General features: G+C 41.7%; 1 protein-coding gene across 21 annotated transcripts in view; it reads left to right on the top strand.

The window, feature by feature from the left end:
- HMBOX1 (homeobox containing 1) overlaps window positions 1-18,959 on the top strand; it is a 107,722-nt gene that overhangs the window by 46,338 nt on the left and 42,425 nt on the right. For 20 of the 21 annotated variants that reach the window (XM_040550547.1, XM_040550562.1, XM_040550552.1 and 17 more), the window contains 2 exons: window positions 8,388-8,867; window positions 10,832-10,917. In XM_040550547.1, coding sequence (XP_040406481.1) covers window positions 8,388-8,867; window positions 10,832-10,917 — 566 coding nt within the window. Of the gene's footprint in view, window positions 1-2,225; window positions 2,403-8,387; window positions 8,868-10,831; window positions 10,918-18,959 lie in introns of those variants that run through there. The other variant, XM_040550554.1, reaches the window with a different exon arrangement.

The raw sequence follows: 18,959 nt of genomic DNA on the forward strand, positions 1-18,959 counted from the left end.
GTGATGGCATCCTTTAAAGCATGTCCTATACCTTGTCATATCTGATGCTACAGATGGACCATGTAGGATGACTGTTCATGTGGTGAGAAAGTGCTCATGTTTTGGCCAGTTGCTTGGTCTGCCTTCCTGCAGAATGCCTTTGGGCCTTGGAACAAGTCATTTCATCTTGTCTGAAGGCCAGTCTCTTTCTCTGAGCTCTCAGTCTCAAAAATTAGCATAGTATTGATTTCTTGTCCCTTGGTCTCTGGGAAGGTGTTTCCAGTATTCAGATATTCCAACTACCAAACCTGATACAGAAAATTTCTGAGATTTTCATGTTTTTAATACGGGACTGGTCAAGATCTGCAGGAAACAGAAGATGACATTATTTCTACCCCTGTAACCCTGACAGCAAAAAATACAGGATTTGCCAGTTTCGGCCCATGTTGGGTAGGCCCATGTTAGGTAGGCCCATGTCTAGGTTAGACCCATGTCTCAGTTGGTAGTGGTGTTTTATGGTTTTTTACCACAATAACTCTGTTTCTTCCTGTGAGTTACAGAGGGTATTTGGCTGTGTTGAGAGATTTGTGTAACTGTGTAACTCAAACACATGAATCGGGTCCTGATTCTGTTACAGAGTTAATGTGTCTGGAGTTTGGTCTTTGGCTCCCAAATTTAGGAGCTCCTCCTTTGCTCTTGGCACAGTTTTGGGCTTTGGGCCCTGGTTCGGTGCTCAGCTGCCACTTGGGCTTTTCTGTGTGTCTGTCAGTCCTCCTGATCCCTCGTTCTGCCCTTGAATCCGAATTGCAACAATAGCAGGAAGCCCTCATTGTGGAAGTAGGGAACGTTAGGGTTAGACAGATAAGGTGTCAGTGTGAATCAGTCTGGACCTGGAGCAGAATTCAGAAGTATCTGGCTGCCAGCCCTATGCTTAGTCAGAGGTCAGTGCCTTTTGTAAGACTTGGATTATGACAATAATTGGCATTTATATTCTGTCTTTCCCTCGTAAGGTTGATCTCGAGTTCTCTCTCCCTTTTCCAAAGATGTAAAGTGGATACTATAAAGGACAGCAAGTTACGCACCCAAGTGGAATTAGTGGCAAAACTGCTAGGGTTTGCTTGCTGCCAGTGTGCCAGCATCCAGTAAAAAATATTTTATCAGCAGCAAAGAATATCAAAGGCTGAGTGGAAGAACAGCTTATGTAGAAAAAGTGTGTCTGGGTTTGGGGCTCTTTAACTAGCTAGGAAACTTGAAGCTTCCTGAAGAAATGATATGTTGATATTCTGCTCTCAGCTTGCCTTCTGTAATTTGTGTAGCGGTGAGTATTTGATTACGTTGGATTTATTTTCAGAAGTTTCAGGCTGCTCTTATTAACTGTCACCATTTTGATCGAAAGCGTATGGCAGTGTTCTGCATTCATAAGACGGTGTTTTGCATTCATAAACAGAACCGGTGACGTTTAACCTCGATAGATCAGCTTGTAGTCTGATTTCACTCCTTGCTGCAAAGTGAGGTTTTCGTTTGCCTGGGATGAGAGCAGTCATTACAAGCATTACATTTTGTTTGTGAATCAGGATGAATGGGAGTAGAGTCCTCTTTGAAAATCAGAACTAAGAGTGCAGGAGATAATTATGCTAACATATGGATAAGGATGGCTCTGTGTTCGTTGACATGATGAGCACTTGAGGCCTGATTTTTTTTTCCCCCTCTTGAAAACTGGTACAACTCCACTGAAAATACTGAAGTTGCAACTGATAAGCATAAATGTTGGCTCAGATGAGTCAGATCCTTAATCCTCTTCTGGGACCCAAAATTCATAGCATCAACTAGTGTTTTGAAGGCGGCTTTGCTTAATGTGGTGCAAGGCTTTGGGCATTTCTGAAGCGCTTAAATTGGCTGTGAATAAAAGGAGATGCACTTAATAAGTAAGAACAGAAAAGGGCAAAGATTGAATTTCAGAAGATGAGAGAGTGTTCTGCCCTAAATGTCCCAGCTGAGGTCCATCAGTGTCTTAAAGCTGCGCTTGATGGGTCTCGGAGTCTTAGCCTCTGAACTTGGGTGTGTGGTGCTCACTTTGTGAATGCACATCAACCATTGTGGCGGTGGAACAGCTCTAGCTCAGAAAGAAACTCCATCTCCGGCATCTTGTAAGGACCAGCTGCATCCCAGATGGGTAACAGTGGGATGAAATGTGTAAAGGGAAGGAGTGAACGAAACTTCGCTTGGGTGCTTGGATCTCGCAAAAATGTACGGAGAGAAAAGCAAGCTCACACAATGTAAAGCATGGCTAAACAAGTAAACTGGGTATCTGGAAGTGGAATTCCGTTGTAGTTACTGTAGTTCCGTTGTAGTTACTGGTTCTGATGGGAAATATTTGGAGCCATAGTTCATGTGACTCAGGGTGCTGAATATCAGGTTGCTTGGTAAGGAAGTCCTATCACCTTTGGAAAAAGCAGTGTTGTGCTGAATATCCATTTTTGTTTGCTGTCTAGATCAGAGACCTCACATAGCAGGGAAACGTAGCAGCCCGCTCAAAACGAACAAGGATCCTTGCTGTATGTTTGTGACAGCCAGAGGACGTACGTTTCCATGGTGGTCCGATAGCACCTCTCACCAGTACTATACGCATGTTCATGAAGGGAAAAACTCACAGGCTAAGGAGTTCACGCTATGGAAACACTGTGATAATTAAAATGTGTTTGGTTAACTAGTTGTAGAAAGGCAATTTTTTGCTGTATACTGATGGGTAACTTCCTACAGCTGGAAAGCTGAACTTGCGCAACTTTACCTTGTGCACACCTTTATTTAAAGTGCAAGATCGCATTCAGTGACAGCAAGAAGGTGCGTTTTATGTGACCAAAAGTGGTGGTGTTATAAAAGATAAGCGTACAAGTGCCCTGCCAGCCCTGCACCAGCAGGACATGCCATATGTCAGAGAAGGGGGAAGTTGGCATCTCTCCCCATCCTGTTTGCCACAGTTGATGTGACTTTATCAGAATGGTTCTTAAACCAATTACCAGACCTGGGATCCTGTTCTGAACACTTTGGCACTAGCCCACATCCATATTATGCAGAATTATATCAAATATAGGTCTCATATCTGGAAGCACAACTGGTTTTGTAAGTGTCTTGAGCTTTGCAGAGCTTATTAGATAAAGAAGTGAATTTTAATGGAGATGTGGAGAGGGATCTCTGCAGAAAAGGATCTCTTCACTGATGCTGGAGTACTTCCTACTCATGTACAGTAAGTAGCAGAGAGGAAAAAATGATTTCTTCTGATCATTGAAGAGTCCAGAGCCATTTTCTCAAGTGCTCGAGGTGTTAAGGCCAGTGTTCTGGCCTTATTCCCAACTGGGTAATTGAATTGCTTTGAACTTCTGCAAGTTCAATTGGACATGGAGTTCTCCACTTCCTGCTCTTGGCCTTTTAATGGGATTATTCTGCTGTGTTCACCACCTAGAAAGTTAGTGTTGGGTAAATGATACCTGAATTTGCATGGTTTTCAGCCACGGTAGTAGGTGAGGAAATCCTCTTGTGTTTTCCCTTATTTCTCTCCATGAGAGAGAACACCTCAATGTCTGGCCACATGCCCCTGGCTCAAGATCAGGACTTCCAAAGAGGGGGAGAGCCCCATATCTACAGGGAGAACTTAATACAAAAAAAAAAAAAAAGCCTGAAAACCTCTCGGTGGTATGACAAGGAAAAGGGTGTTGAGAGCAATGTCACTAAACAGCTTCTATGTCCCCAGACAGCCTTCATTTCACAAAGTGGTGTTAAAAGTAGAAATGATTGATGCCGCATCTTACTGGTTGGGACCAGCAGGATATTTTATTTCTGTGGATTTGGAGGTGAGAAAAGTGGATTTTTTTTAAAATTTATCTCCTTTAGGTCTCCCTTCACTCTGGTGTTTAGGCCCCTCAGGTTCCTCTGGGATGAGGCACAAAAGATAAGCATGAAGTTTTAATGCTTTATAGATACCAGGTGGAATTGGGCCATCTTACATGGGGCATGACGGCTAACTTAATGTAAGAAATGTAAATAAGTTTGATATTTTAAACTACTTTTTTTTTCCTATCAGGATCTAAGTAAGCTTGATCCATTTTAAGACCCAGATTCAGTTGTTGCAAAATTGGTCAATTTTAGTTTTGCGTTTAATTAGTACTTTACGGAAGTCTTGCTTTCAAAATTTCAGGGAGACAAATGCATGTCGATTCTCCCCTGGTTGACACTTTTTTCATCCATTTCCCCATCATGACTGGTGGGAGCTTTGGTGAACCAAGATCTGCTAGTTTTGAGGATATTTTGCCACGTCAGCAGCAAAGTTTGCTGAAGTTTGATCACAGCAGAGCTGCCTGTTCCAGTCTTGTTCCCAGGAACAATTTCTGTTGCCTTGATTTTTCTCTTGCACACCCCCAATCGTTCTACTTGTCCCTATCTTATTTTGCTTCTTGTTGCTTTTGCATTTGAAGGTTTTTTCCCAAGGAAAAAGAGGGGGGAAAGCAAATTGGATTATAGCTAGCCAGAGGAGTTCAGGAGGATAAGAGGCTCTTATAGCAATAACGGTGGGGAGAGAGGAAGTAGTAGAGAATATCCATTAATTAATGAGATGAATGAAATTAAGATGGTTCTAAAATGGTTGATTTACTTAACTGCTTTGTAAATTGATCTTTAAACAGGATAAGTTTATTAAAATATTTTGAAAATGGAAAATAACTGAAGCCTTGTTAGAATAACCGTTCTAAATAATGTTAGTGGGGTTATTCGTTAAAAAAATGGTAGGTAGTTGGCAGCGTTGGAACATTTTCAATAATACCAAGTTTTGCAATATTTGCTTTAGGTTTTTAATGGAAAATTCCCAATTCCTGCAGTTATTTTCAACACACAAAACTGTCTCAGAAGCACTGTTTCTAGATGTTATGGTTGTGTAGAGCAGAACATGAAAACGTGAATGACATAAGACCAGTAAGAAGTAGGTCAGATGCAATATATGCTGTGCATGTAACTATAAGCAAGGGAGTTTTTACCTCTGTACATGACATCGGTGAGAGCAGCAGTGAGATTCTGTATATGATTTTGGTGTTCATACCTTCTTTTGAAACGTTGAAAAGTTGTATGGGGTCGAAGTCTTCTAGAAAGGTTAGAGGGCTGGAAGAATAACTTGCACGGGCAGACTGACTGGTGGACTCATTGGCTTTGGTTTTGTTTTTTTCAAATTGCCAATGTTTTTTCCAGTAGTTGCGTTGACCACAGTATGATGGATTTAATCCAACAGTAGGGTTACCGTTCTTCAGTTGCTTTCTGTGGGCCTTGTAGAAGCAGTTCACAGATTAACAGGACTCCATGGGCCACGAGTTGGAGGTCGCTGAATATCTTGTTCTCATGGCCTTGTCCAGCAACCCTTACATCCTTGTGCATTTGAAATCACTGCACATGCACATTAGATCCCTGCTGCATCAACGTGGGACAAAGTGGAGGCCAGATCACTTTCCTACATAATGCCATGTATCACAGAAAGTCAACCATTTATTTGTCTTGCATATGAGAACACTGGAGTTCATGAGGTTTAATTCAGTAGTACTAAAGGATACTTTAATTGGGCTCAAGAACACAAATCTAGAAGCTGAGCCCTGACATTTTAGACAAATTAAGGATGGGATCACACCCTGATCCTAAAGGGAATTTCTGCCCCATGTCAGCAAACCGCTGCAGGAAACATTAGGTTCTTGACATTGTGTGGCATTTTTGAAACCATCTGGAAAGTCACCCTTTTGTCAGATGCAAGTTTTTCAGTTCACAAGACTAAAAGGACAAAAGTTTTGGGTTGCTAGGTCTGTGACAAACTGGAGATTAAATTAAACTAGGTAATCCGAAGTATATTTTGGTATTAAAACTTGAAGAGTCAGTAAAGTAGGAATTTTTATTAGAGGTAATTCTGCGTGAATGTAGTGGTTCACTAAATCCTTCAGTTCAACAAAGTACTTGGGGACATGAAACTCTTGAGGACATGAAACTTGGTGTTGACAGATAAATAATTCAGGAAATTGTAACATTAGAAAGACAGGTAAAAAAGATGGCAAATGTGGGTTTATCTCAAAGGAAAGGTGAGCCGGCATATCTAGTGAAAACAATCTTGAGTCCAGACATTTAAAAAGAGATTTTTCTATTTGAAAAGTATGCTGCTTGGAGCTGATGGGGGGGACTTTCAGGCTGTAAAGGGGTTAGTGATGTGAGTCAGTAAGTCAGCGTGGCACTTCTCGCAAAGCTGGATAAAAGGGTTGAGCCTCCCCAGACCCAGAGGCCAAACCCAGCACATGGTGTCTGTTTACAAGTGCTCCTTGTCAAGCTCTCAGTGTCTCAGCCTGAGGTTCAACTTCCAAATTTCAGTTGTTACGATTCCAGTCAGTTGCTCGAACACTGCTGTGTTGGCTACCGTGCCCTCGTTTTAGCGGAATAATCTGGGTGCTTGTCTTTTAAAATTGAAAATGGCTCGTACGTTTTCAGTAATTGATTGTCCCGAAGGACAGCACATTCCTGTTGGAACGAAGCACTCAAATGGCTGTAGTCCGTCTGTCTTCACAGATGGTCATTTTCTTGGATGGGAGTCATCCCCTTGTATTGTCCTCCTGCTTCCTTTTCCTACGTACACATTTCTAATGCTAAAACAATAAAAGGGACTCAGTGCTAGCTGTAAGTGGCCAAAGATAAGAGCTTCTTATCATTTTTGGACTTTCCAGGCTGCAAATGCTATTTTCATGGATGCGTGCATCCTGGTGTTGTAGCACCACGTTCACATTGCTACTGTCTAGCTACAGCTCTCCTAAGCAAACCACTTCTCAGGGCTGTTCTTCAGCCCTGAGGCCATCCGGGCACATACATGCTACAGGACTACCCTTAAAAACTGGGTGGCTGCACCGAAACACCATACTTGTGGCTTCTGGTGTTGTGAGATGTTGCTACCTTGAATAGATCCTGTTGCTACACCCCCAAAATTTGGCTTTTTGTGATGTGCTTATCTGAAAGAACAGTAAGTGCAGCGATTGAAAAAGGCTTCTCACTCCATGGAGGCCATTGGGGTCTTCCCATGTGCTAGTGCTGAGCTGGAAAAGAGGAGAAATCTTCAAAATCTGTGGAGAGAGGCAGGTGACCCTGTTCCTGGAAGGCCTAGTACAGTCATGAGAGCCGTTTTCCTTCTTGTGGTTTTCCACGGTCCCTGGATTTCTTGCTTGACTTCCCCAAGGCTGCTCTTTGTCTGCTCTTGCTTGTAAGGATTCTGCATTAGCTCTGTCATTGTCTCCTGGAGTTTGATTTCTTCACCCTGCTCTCCTGCAGGAACCGTAATAAACCCTTGGCTCTTAAGGAGATTCACAGAAAGGCTGGAGAGTGCCCTGATCTCTTTGCCAAGGTCCGTCTGCCCTCCGTCTGCTGTCCCTTCTCCAGATCTTGAGTTCTGAAGGTGATCTCGTCATTTGTATGCCATTTGGCTCTGTTGTGAGGAGATTTAGGAAGGAAAAGAGATCAAAGGAGCACGTCGTGCTTTTTTTCAGGTCCGTTTCTGGGCTCTGCAGCAAAGTCGTAGGATGTTCGTTGTTCTGATACCTTGGGAAGTTTAGGAGTTAAAAAAATCTTTTGATGAGCCACCATGTTGATGGAGTTACACAAAAAGCCTGCCTTTGGAGGGAAAAAAGCAGCAGACTTTATTTCTTTAAATGAAAGCTCAGTAGTAATTGGATGTGCTGCACTTTCCTTCTTAGGGCAGGCGATCTGTGACAACATTCCAGGTTCAAAAGTTTCTAACTTCAGAAATCGGACTTCAGTCAAATCAACTTTGGTCCTACAGGCCACTAGAATTTCCGCTAGGCATGTTTTTATCTTCTTTTTTCAAGGTAGCAACAAAAAGTTAGGGCAACTGGAACTCTTTGTACTTCACATTCAAAAGAGTTGTGATTCATAAATCTCATGTTATAACTAGTTAAAATTTCTCCACAAAAACTTCACCTCTGGCCTTGGACCTAGCTGGTCAGTTTGGGAATGTGAGATTTCTGTTTGGATAGTAAGCAACAAGCACAATTTGGTCTGAAATCTAGTTGCAGCCTTAATTACTGACCAGCCACTGCCTCTCTGTAACAGGTTTATCGAAAGCAGATGAGTAGTAACTGCTGGTTTAGTGGAGAAGGTGGAAGGAATACTAGCAGGAAAGAGAAATGCTGTTTGAAAACTTTGAAGAAATAAACCTTTCTGCTAAGTAGCGAGGCTAGCAGTCATGGGAGGCTTCATGCTGAGCTTGGTTGGAGATGCATGGCTTAATGTCAGACCAGAGTTGGGCTTTCCTGTAAGTAAGGTACTTAACCGTGTACCACAGCAAACTGTTGAACTGAAATATTTGCTTTTGCATTTCACCTTGTTTTCAGTCTGCTGGAAACCATGTCTCACTACACAGACGAACCAAGATTTACCATAGAGCAGATAGACCTGCTTCAGCGCCTGAGACGTACAGGAATGACCAGACATGAAATCCTTCACGCGCTGGAAACCTTGGATCGTCTTGATCAAGAGCATAGTGACAAATTTGGAAGAAGGTCTAGCTATGGAGGCGGTTCCTACAGCAACAGCACCAACAATGTCCCAGCATCTTCCTCTACAGCCACAGCTTCAACACAGACCCAGCATTCTGGGATGTCCCCATCACCGAGCAACAGTTACGACACCTCCCCACAGCCTTGCACTACTAATCAGAATGGGAGGGAGAGTAACGAGAGGTTGTCTGCATTCAACGGGAAGATGTCACCTACCCGCTACCCGCTTGCAAACAGCTTGGCTCAAAGGTCGTACAGTTTTGAAGCTTCTGAAGAGGACTTGGACATTGATGACAAAGTGGAAGAACTGATGAGGTTAGTAGAAGTCTTTGTAAAGAGGTTGGAAAGGCAGAGTAAGAAGTGCCTCAGAAGAAGTCAGCGTGTTGGAGGATTCCTCTAGTACTGATAGGTATTACCAGGAGAACTTTAGACAGCTATTCCCCTGCTGGTTCCCTTAAGGTCACTATCTCAGTACCCCTCATCTGCCTCTTAGTCTTGTGTAGACAATCCCTGGCCACACACAGATGTACCAGAAGCTGTTTTCCTGTTGAAATGCTTTTTCCCATGCTGTACCAAAGATTAAAATTCACACTAGCTCACTAAATTTCCACCCTACTCTTATTCAGAAGACTTCTGAGTCTCAATTCACATGAGTCTTCCTCCCATAATTCGTACCAGTTGAATTTCCTTCCATATGTAGTAGGGAAGCTGCTTGGTTAATGATTTCCGCTGTGATCTGCAGTGCATGTATGTTATCTGTTTAGAGTTTGTGTCAGGGTCTGACTCCCTCTTGGATTTGCACAGTCTGCAGATTGGTGCAGGAAAATAAAAATAATAAAAAAAAAAAAGAAGCAGAAGTCTTTAGTGAGAGCTAGTTTTATTTTTTTCCAGACTGACCTTCCTTTACTTCTAGCCACTTCCTTTGCATTATAGCAAAGGTTAAAGGAGTGGCTGTTCCACTGCAGTGAAAGATGGAGTTGATGGGCTCAGTAGCAAAAAGAAATATAGGAAAAGACCAAATGTCTCAAAACTATTTGGATTATAATGTTGGAATGTTGTTGTTGTTTTTTTGGGGAGGTTGTTTTTTGTTGTTGTTCTTGTTTTTTTGCTTTTCCCCTGAAACTGCAACATTTATAAAATACTTATGGGATAACTAGGGTCCATAATCTCCCAGATATAAATATGTTTGGAGATTTAGGGTAAAGGTGTGTTTTCAGGGGAGAGGATTAGAGATGAGCAGCAAGAAAAGCCCATCAACCTTGTTCCCTGTCAACTTCAGGATAATGGAATAATACAGGAAGATGGCAAGTATAGCAGTTTGCAGAAGTTCCCATTGCTGAGGGTTTAATTATTCCTTTGAGTTTTGGGTTCCTATGAAGTAAGTCTCAAGTGTTTATTTAAACTGAAACCTCTTTTCTTTTCAGACCTATGGAGGATGAGTGTTGGGTTCAGAAGTAAAAATGAACCCCCCAACATAGCATTTATTTTGCTTTTTACAAGCCTAAATCTGCCTTGGAATCTGCTGGGGCAGGAGGGGAGGAGGGGAAGGGAGATCACCAAATAATAAAGCTTAATAAAGTTACTTTAATTGTCTGCACCTTTCAGGGAAGAAGGGAGGAAGCGGGAGGGAAAAGTATGTGCCTTCCACAATTAAAATTTGCTGTATATCACAGTCCCTATGCAATTGCCAGATTATTTCCCTTTTAGCACAGTCCCTTCTGAACTATCTTTGTGCTCCTTTTAAAAATCTTACAAAGGCTTTAATAACTGGTGCTTGTTCATTCAGTGCAAGCTGTGGACTAGGGAGGTAGGGATGGGGGATAGAGGTTGCAATATCTTTCTCCTCTGGGTCTTTTCCTTGAAAGGCTGGAGAAGGTTTGTGTATGTGTATTCATTTGTGTAGCTAACCATGCAGACCCTGCTATCCTTTATTTTTTATTTTTGTGCCTCATTTTTATGACTGAGTTTTTTATGCTGGTATGAGAGATTTATTCATCCCTGTGTAATGAAACTTTGTACATTCCATATGGCAGCCCTGCACCTAATATGAATTATATAGGACATGAGTCATCTATTCTCCTGCTAGGGTACTTTGCTCAAACGTGACACTTGTTAAAAGAAGTGTCCACTGGTGAGGCACTTTGCCTATTTAATGCCTGCCTTCCCCACTCCTCATCCCCTAAATAAAGGAAATAAAGCCATTTTGCATCTTCAAAGTGCACTTTGGTCTGTCTGTCTTTTTTTGTGCTCTTTTGTTTTTTTTTTGTTTGTTTTGGTAGGAGGGACAGCAGTGTGATAAAGGAGGAAATCAAAGCCTTCCTAGCCAATCGGAGAATTTCCCAAGCAGTTGTTGCACAGGTAACAGGTAAGAGCTCAGGAGTCCTTTCTTCATTTTGGGAAACTGTGTCTAACTGCCTATGTGTGCATGGTGCAGATGCTGGAATATTGCTTGGCTTTCTGCATTGCAGTGCAGATCTGTCAGCTTAGTCATGATAATGTATGCCTTTGATTTAAGACCCATTGTCCCGCACATCATGGAACTTCCCCAGTGAATCACTTGTTCTTTTCTCTTTTTTTTTCTTGTGGCTTATGCTAGCAGATTTTATTTTACAGCATTATAATAAGCCCAAAGTTTTTATCTTAAACTGAAACCTTTTTCCTTAATTATTAAGTTATTTGTTGCAAATAGATACATATCTACATCTCTGTGGATGGAGGTGTATATAATACATATTCATATTGTAAAATGCATATAAAAAGTCTGGAGACACAGCTAAAGCTGGTATCACTACATCCAGCTGTCTGTGATAGTTTTAAAGTTTTTTCAGTTGCTCGTCTTTGAGTCACGGTTAGTGAAAATCAGATGTGAGGCTGAGGGGGATGACCATTTTGGTAGATTTTTACATAGAAGGAGAAGCAGTTCTTTTTTACCCTCTACCTTGTACCTTCTCTCTTTCACATTCAGGACAAGTGAGCAAACTGCAGTGATACCATTGACTCCTTTGGTATATTTCCAGAGCTCTTTACAAACACTAATCCTGCTGCTGCTCCATGGGGCACTGTTAGTCCTCCTTTACAGGTGTATTCTGCTTGTCCAGACCAGTGTAGCTAGCAGCGTACTTAGTTGAAGACTCGATGATAAAAATAAATAGCTCAATCCCATATTATAGTTATAACATCTATTCCTTTTTAAAACCAAGCTTGAATAAAGACCTTGGAATAGATCCTTTTTAAGAATCCTCAATGACTAGGAATGCCAAACCAACAGGAGGGAAGTTGTTCTTTTTTGATATTTCCAGTGTTTGAAATGTCATGAGAACCCATCTGTCTGGGAGATCTGGGTTTGCAGACGCTGTGTGTGCTAGCAGTTGAGGTAGGCAGGCAGAAACGGGTGCTTGAGCCGTGGAGCCAGGAATTTCTTCCACATCTGTGGTCTTGGGCAAATTACTTGTCCTTTCCTGTTTTCAGTTTCATCTGTAAAATCATGAGATTAACATTTTGTATTACTCTAAGGAATGTTATTAGCCTTATCAGGTGTTAGCACTAGTACTTCAAAAATTTAATGCTAAGTCTACTTGCTTGAATTGGACCTGAACTGTGACATTTTGGCAGTTTGTGGGTCAATCCCTTACTTAATGTGCAGTTCTTGCTTAAATATGGTCCTGAAATGTCTCACATCTAAATTAACCACTGCGTAGCTTTTTATGAGGGCAGACAACAGAAAAACGTCTGACTCAAAGACTGATTCTGAAAATTCTCTGGACACCCTTCAGGGCTTCGATGTCCTTCTTACAGTGAGGGGCCCAAAGCTGAACACAGTACTCGAGGTGCACCACTGCAGTGGCACCATCCTCTTCATATACAGGTGACTAAGTCTCACACCCAACCCACTCAACCCTAATGTGTTACGTAGGGGTGAGACCAGGACACATGCACATGGTGGTCAGAGAAAATATTACTACATGTCTCTGGCAGTGGGACGGAACGAAGACCGAACTAATGGCACTACAATATTACCTTGTTTTCTGGGCAAATCAATGGGAAGCCTGGTAGCTCTACAGGTTAAATGGCTACGTCCTTTTGCAGCTAACCCCGTAGTGTTTCCGTGGACCTTTCAGATACGAAAATGAAGTGATATTTTGCGCCTGACGCACTTTCTCAAGCAAAGGTAGCTGCAAGGCTTGTGCTATACGGTGTTGCATGAGTCTTCCCCCAGCTACCCGTTGCAGTTGAACAGTTATCCTCCATGTATTTGCTGGGGGAAGGTCTACGGGAGCTGATTCATTTTAAATGTAACCCTTAGCCTTGTGTATGCAGATGGGTAGCACTTAAGCGACACTATTAAATACATAATTATGGCTGTAGTAAATCTCAAGGAGATTGAAGGGACCAGGTTAAAGGGCATGCTTTACCGGGGGAAACGTCAGCTTCCTTTCAAAGGCACAGTACAGTGAAGAGTGACTGAAAATATTTCAGGACAGAGGCCCAGAGCAGAAGGCATGTATCCCAGGGCTCTCACTCCCAGACTTGTCTTAGACCTGATGAATGCTAGCTGATTTGTGTGTTCTTCAGGTATGTCCATCACCCCTCCCCATTCAGAATATATGATCCCAGATGTTACCATCTCAGTATTTACAGGCTTCCAGGTAAAGATGTTCTGTAAATCATTCATTAAACAAGAGAAAAATAGATAAATAAAATTCAGAGAGTGGTCACTAACAGATGGCATAGGAAAGGTGTGAAGTGGTATCTCTCCAGATTACTGCTCAGCTTCCAGTGATCTGTGTCTCGGGGTCCTCTTCACTGCATTACACACCAAGGTGGAACCCTGTTCCGGTCGGTGAAGGGGCTGTGAAAGCATATGAAAGGAGGCAATTCTGCAGGAACAGATCAGCCAGATCACCCAGAGAGCCTGCTGTGCTTACAGCCCGGTGGTGGCGTAGCAGTATGTAGGTCACGATGCTCTCACTCCTCTCCAGCTCCAGGCATCCTTCACCACCATTTGTTTAAATCCAAACAGCAAGCTGTTTCTGGAGGCTGGATGTCAGATGTTGGGTGTATTTGACTTGCCCAACCCCTGGTTGCCACCCTCCATCAGCTGGAAATAATTTCTTTAGCACTTGAAATAAAATGCAGAATATTATACAAGCTCAGCTTTTACCATTCATCTCTTCTGCCCTGGGAAGAGGAGCAAGAAACAAATGAAATGAAAAATGTATGGCTGGCTCTGTCCAGGAGGAGAGTTGTTTGACTTGGCTACCCATGCTGTGAACTTTCTCCTTTCAGTCTCTACCTGTTTCTATGCTACTTTAAAAATTCTGCTTGAGTATGTAAATGGGAGAATGGCATGGAGAGAGGAAAGGAGTAAAAGTGTATCTGAACCAGAATGATCTTAGACCTTTAGCTAGGAACCTAAAACTTCCTAATCTTAATTATTGCTGGGTTTGCAGTTGGCTGAATTGGACGTAAAAGTGATGAACATTAGGTAAAAAATGTATTTGGATGTCTTCAAATTGCAGGTCTTGGATTAGCTCATCACAGAGTACTGCATCCTTTGTGCTTACAGTCATATTTGTCCCCATTCTGTATCTTGTCATCTTTCTGTCCTTGGTGCAGGAACTTCCACGGGAACTTCTGCAACTGGAAACTTCCATTTTACCTAATTTTGTTAATTCTTCAAGGCACTTAAGATTTCATTCGAAACTATCTTTCTTCTTTTTCTAAATTCTAATATTGCAGTGCACTCACGGAATATCAACCCCAGTCCTACAAAGTACACCGAACAGGCCTGCATTTACAGCCTCTGCAACTGTAAACTGCTTTTCCTTTTGTTTTTCCTGTGCTGCAGTGAAAGTGGGTGGGAAGTGGTGGAGGTCAAGGATATGCAAGAGAGGGACACGGAGCTGAAGGTTAAAGTCAGCTGTTGCAGTAGAACAATTTTTTAGGCTCTCTTAGTCTTTATAAAATTACCAGAAACTTTTAAAGTCATTTAGATAATGAATCTGACATGGAAAATTAAACCTGGAAGACATTCTACAGAGCTGCCTTGTGTACTGAGAGAAGAGAGCAGACTGGAAAATAGTAACAGAATATTAAATGGTGACTTGGAAATAAAGAAATGATTGATAAGAAGCAAAAACCTAGCATAACACTTATTAGTGCTGGTCCTAAATACGGGAGCTGCTTTTTATAGAAACTTTTTTAATGGTGTCTGTAATAAGATAAACAAGAAGCACTTGGGTTGGGCTCTGTATAAATAATCTCCTACTGATAAGAAAAATGACAGTATAAACAGGAGCTAATAATAGTTCCTGCTGAATTTCCTATCTTGTTGTTTGAAGCTCCTTTTACCATAGCTGCAGCTTACTTGGGGGTAGCTATTTAGCCCTACGTGGGGCAGGTGAGATGCCAAATTTTGACAAACAATAATTTGAAGTCGTGCAGTGCGATTTGCTTTAGTTGTCGCCAGAATTGTTTCTGGGCGCCAACTAAGCTATGGTCAGAAGTCGAAGGTTAAAGAGATAAATGCGTCCTTGTTAGGCGATGCTGGCTCTTGATTTAGGCTCCAGGTGTAGAAGGAGGGTGGGGGAAATGTTTTCTGATACTAACATCTTTCTGCTATGTACTACAGTAAAGGAGAGAGGGAGGAGTATTCAGAGATGAGCCCTTTGCAGCCAAGCTAAAAGCTTTGATGGATGATGCCTCTGCAAGGTTTGGAAGTGTTGCCTTTTCCATTTTTTACACATAGGGAGCAAAGGAACGAAAAAAACATGTTTTCTTGAGGTCACAATGAAAGCAGTCTGTGGTAGAGCAGGAATTTTTATTCAGATTTCTCAATTCTCAGCATAGTTTTTATGGCACTAACCTATTGTGTGTAAAGAAAATAATAATAATAACAATAAAAGAATAAGAATAATAAAATGCAGAGGTCATTTTTCAGAAAAAATACATAATGGAACTCTTCAGTGTGCAGCTCTGCTAACCTTCCCTGTTAGTCTGCTTGTACAGTTCAGGCTTGTCCTTCTGTCTCTGTCTTAATTGATATGAGATCTTCAGGACTTAGCTTTATATTATGCTAAACACACAGAGCATCTCGTGCGGTGGAGGGCAGCCTCAAAGCAGTGCTGTAACATCAATAAAATCCCTGAAGGTTTGGAACCTACACACAGGGGTGCTCAGCAAATACAAATACAGACCAAGTGAGATGTAAATAGTTGAACTGTGAAAAGAAGATTACTGAATTACCGATGATCAGACGTGGTGAGAAATTAGATGTAAAAAAAAAAAAAACCAAACCAACCAACATTTCCTTTTTTTAATATTCATGAAAACAGAGGGAAAGATTTGTTTTTATATGATTTTGATCTTTGCAGGTTTTCTGTAAACAAGCATTTGCTAATCTCCTAAATTGATAGATGTCCTTTGCAAGCACGTATTATATGATTCTAGGACTTTGCTTACAAACTGAAGAATTAAGACACTGTCAGTTATTTCTTCTCCAAATCTGATGCGTTCCAGGTGCTTCTGAAAATCTCTCCTGAAAGAAACATTAAAGAAATGCAAAACAGAGTCACTGAAAAAATCTATATGTGAAGGTGAAAACCAGTTACCAGAGACTTGATGAATGGCAGGTTTGAGGTGTCTGAGCAGATTTGTACTGTAGATACCAGTTGCCTTCCCTTGATGATGCATTTTGCCATTTCTTTTATGTATATGGGAGGGAAAATTCTTCCCCATATAATTTAGTTAGGAGAAAGTGTACTTGTACTGTCATCTCCGTTTTGTTTATAATTGCGAATAGTAATTGTAAATTACAAATTGTAACCTGCTATGGGAAGGAGTGACATGTGACAGAAGTCAGCATTTTGATTTAATACAATCCTTTGTGATTACCACTTCTTTCTTGGGTATTTTCAGTGAGCGAGCTAGTGGTGCTCATTGCAACGTGTTCCTGCTGATCCTGAGCCCAGAGGACGTCAGACTTCCTTGAGGTCCGTAGTTCAGTTGGAGGGTGAATTTCCTACAGGCAGCTGGATTTTCAGTACTCCAGAGATCTTCTTTCATTAATCTGCTTCTGGCAGCAGGATGATTTCTTTTTTCCTGCCAGTGCAATTTTCTAAAGTAGCATGATTACAGCCTATGTGACAGGATGGCACTGGTGGTAGGACTAGTCATTGTCCCTGTGAGTCAACTGTACAAAATCCACGTGAGATGCAAGAAACTCTAACATGATGATCTGTGGGATTTTTATTGAAAGGGGTGAAGGGTGGGTTTGTGATTAAGACTCTGTGCTGGGATCTAGGAGACTTTGGATCCGTCCTTCTGCTGCTGACTTTGCACATGACCTTGAATCATCACCCTTGGATTGTACGGATCCTCTAAATTGAGGCTCCAGATGAGCAAATGACAAATATTTTGTCTTAAAAAGAAGAGTGGCATAGGTAGAGAACACCTTTAAGAAGCTCAGCTTTCACTCTGTCTGTGAGAGAGGGGAAGAGACTAATAAAAACCAGGATGGAGTGATAGAAAATGTGATGTGAGGGGGCTTCTGGAGGTCTGCATCCCTATGAACAAGAGTAAGGTCAGCTGCCTAAGCCATATCTCACGCAGTGCTGCTGGGTTTGTAGCATTTCTATGCCAAAGAGCAGAACTGGCTTTGGGCTTTTTACTAATGCAGAAAGTGTTACGGACTGCAGTGCTGCCCAGGAGATACTGTAATAAAGTAGGAATGTAATGAGAATTTATCAGTCTTTGCAATCTTTGCATCTGTTCATCTCGTGTCCTGTAGCAGCGCTCCATTTTGCAGAAGTTATTTTGTAAACTGAGAAGGCTCTCGAGGAGTCCAACGTGGACGTGGCAGTACACAGGGCAGTTCTCAGCGTGAATCTTCGAGCTCCTGCTCCTTTGCTGTGTCTCCAGCACATTGCCTGACGTGGCTAACATCCGTACCGCTTCGTGACAGTATCAAGCAGCTTCCTGGGCAGAATTTGAGTTTTCCACTCTTCCACTCTTGTTGAAGATACTTAATCTCTATTTATAATTTTTATCTAATTATGCTTTGCATTTGTATCTTCTGTTGTTATCCAAACACTCAACGAACACTACTTCACTGCAATAAGTGTAAGTGGACCGTAGCAAACAAGTAAATTAGTGGTGCTGGAACCCATTGATTAATAGGAGCCCTGCATCTGAAAGCAGTGAGACACAACTATTTGTGTCCCATAGCCCTGTATTAAAGACATGGCTTTTAAAAATCGTAACAGTAGGTGGGAAGCTGCAAATTTACAAAACTTAGTCCTTTTCCTGACAATCAGGTATCTGGATTGCATGATTTCAAGAGTGAATTTTTCAGAGTGGCACCTCAGTTTGGGCCAGACAGTTTTATCAACTGATATTGATTTATGTTTGGTATTAGTGTATATATATTTGGAATATATATTGGTATGTATTAGGTATATATATATTTGGAATATATTTTGTATATATATTTGGTATTACGTGATTTAAATTGTCAGAATCTAAAGTTTGTATTTGGCTGGTTAATTCCACTTCCATAGTAGTACAAACCCAATTATCTGTCCCGGAATGGGCCCAGGGGATAACCAGCCCCTGTTGTTTCTGAACTCCTTCATACATCAGCCAAAGACCATCTCTGGCAACAGGCGCTGAGACCATCGCTAGATGTACAGGAAACCAAACCAAACCAGGGTATGTTCGTGGGCAGAGTTCTGCTGAACAGCAGTCAGCTTCTGTACTCAAAACACACCTATCCCTTTTCCACGGGACAATTAAAACTTCACAGGCTCTGGGATTCTCTGTAACAAAGAGCAGTTAAGAGCATAAAGCCCCGTGATTCTGGAAATCTGGTTGGAGTAAACCCACATGAATACGGCACCTGAGGTTTGAGTTAAATCATTCTCACGTTAACTAAATTCTGTGTTCAGTGCAAAGAAAGCATAGTAAAAACCCTTTATTAGAAGCGGTAAAGCTACAGGGGGTTGTTTTTCATGAGTTAAATATGATTATGAGAAAGATCTCATAATCATATTATGATTAATAAAACCTTGGCGCATCTCAGGAGGGGAGAGGCGGTTTGATTTCTGCCTGAAAAGCAGCCTTCTACTTGCCTTAGTGCTAGCACCAAGCAGGTGTCGGCACAGGTGGTGCTCAGCAATATATTGTTACTCAGAGCACCTCCTAAAAGTTGAATTCTCCGGAGAGTTTAGATGTTGTTAACCCTTCCTGAGAGCTGAAGAGCCTGGTGGAAGCACAGGGAGCCCTACTGCCTGGGATATAGCTGCAGTTATTCAGCAAATAATTTTCAAATGAACATACAGTTCCCCTCCTAGTGCACCTTTAAACCTCTTGCTTTATTTGGTTCCTCTCCTGATCACTACATTTCCCTTT

The sequence above is a fragment of the Cygnus olor genome, chromosome 3 (genome assembly GCF_009769625.2).
Source record: "Cygnus olor isolate bCygOlo1 chromosome 3, bCygOlo1.pri.v2, whole genome shotgun sequence".
NCBI lineage: Eukaryota > Metazoa > Chordata > Aves > Anseriformes > Anatidae > Cygnus > Cygnus olor.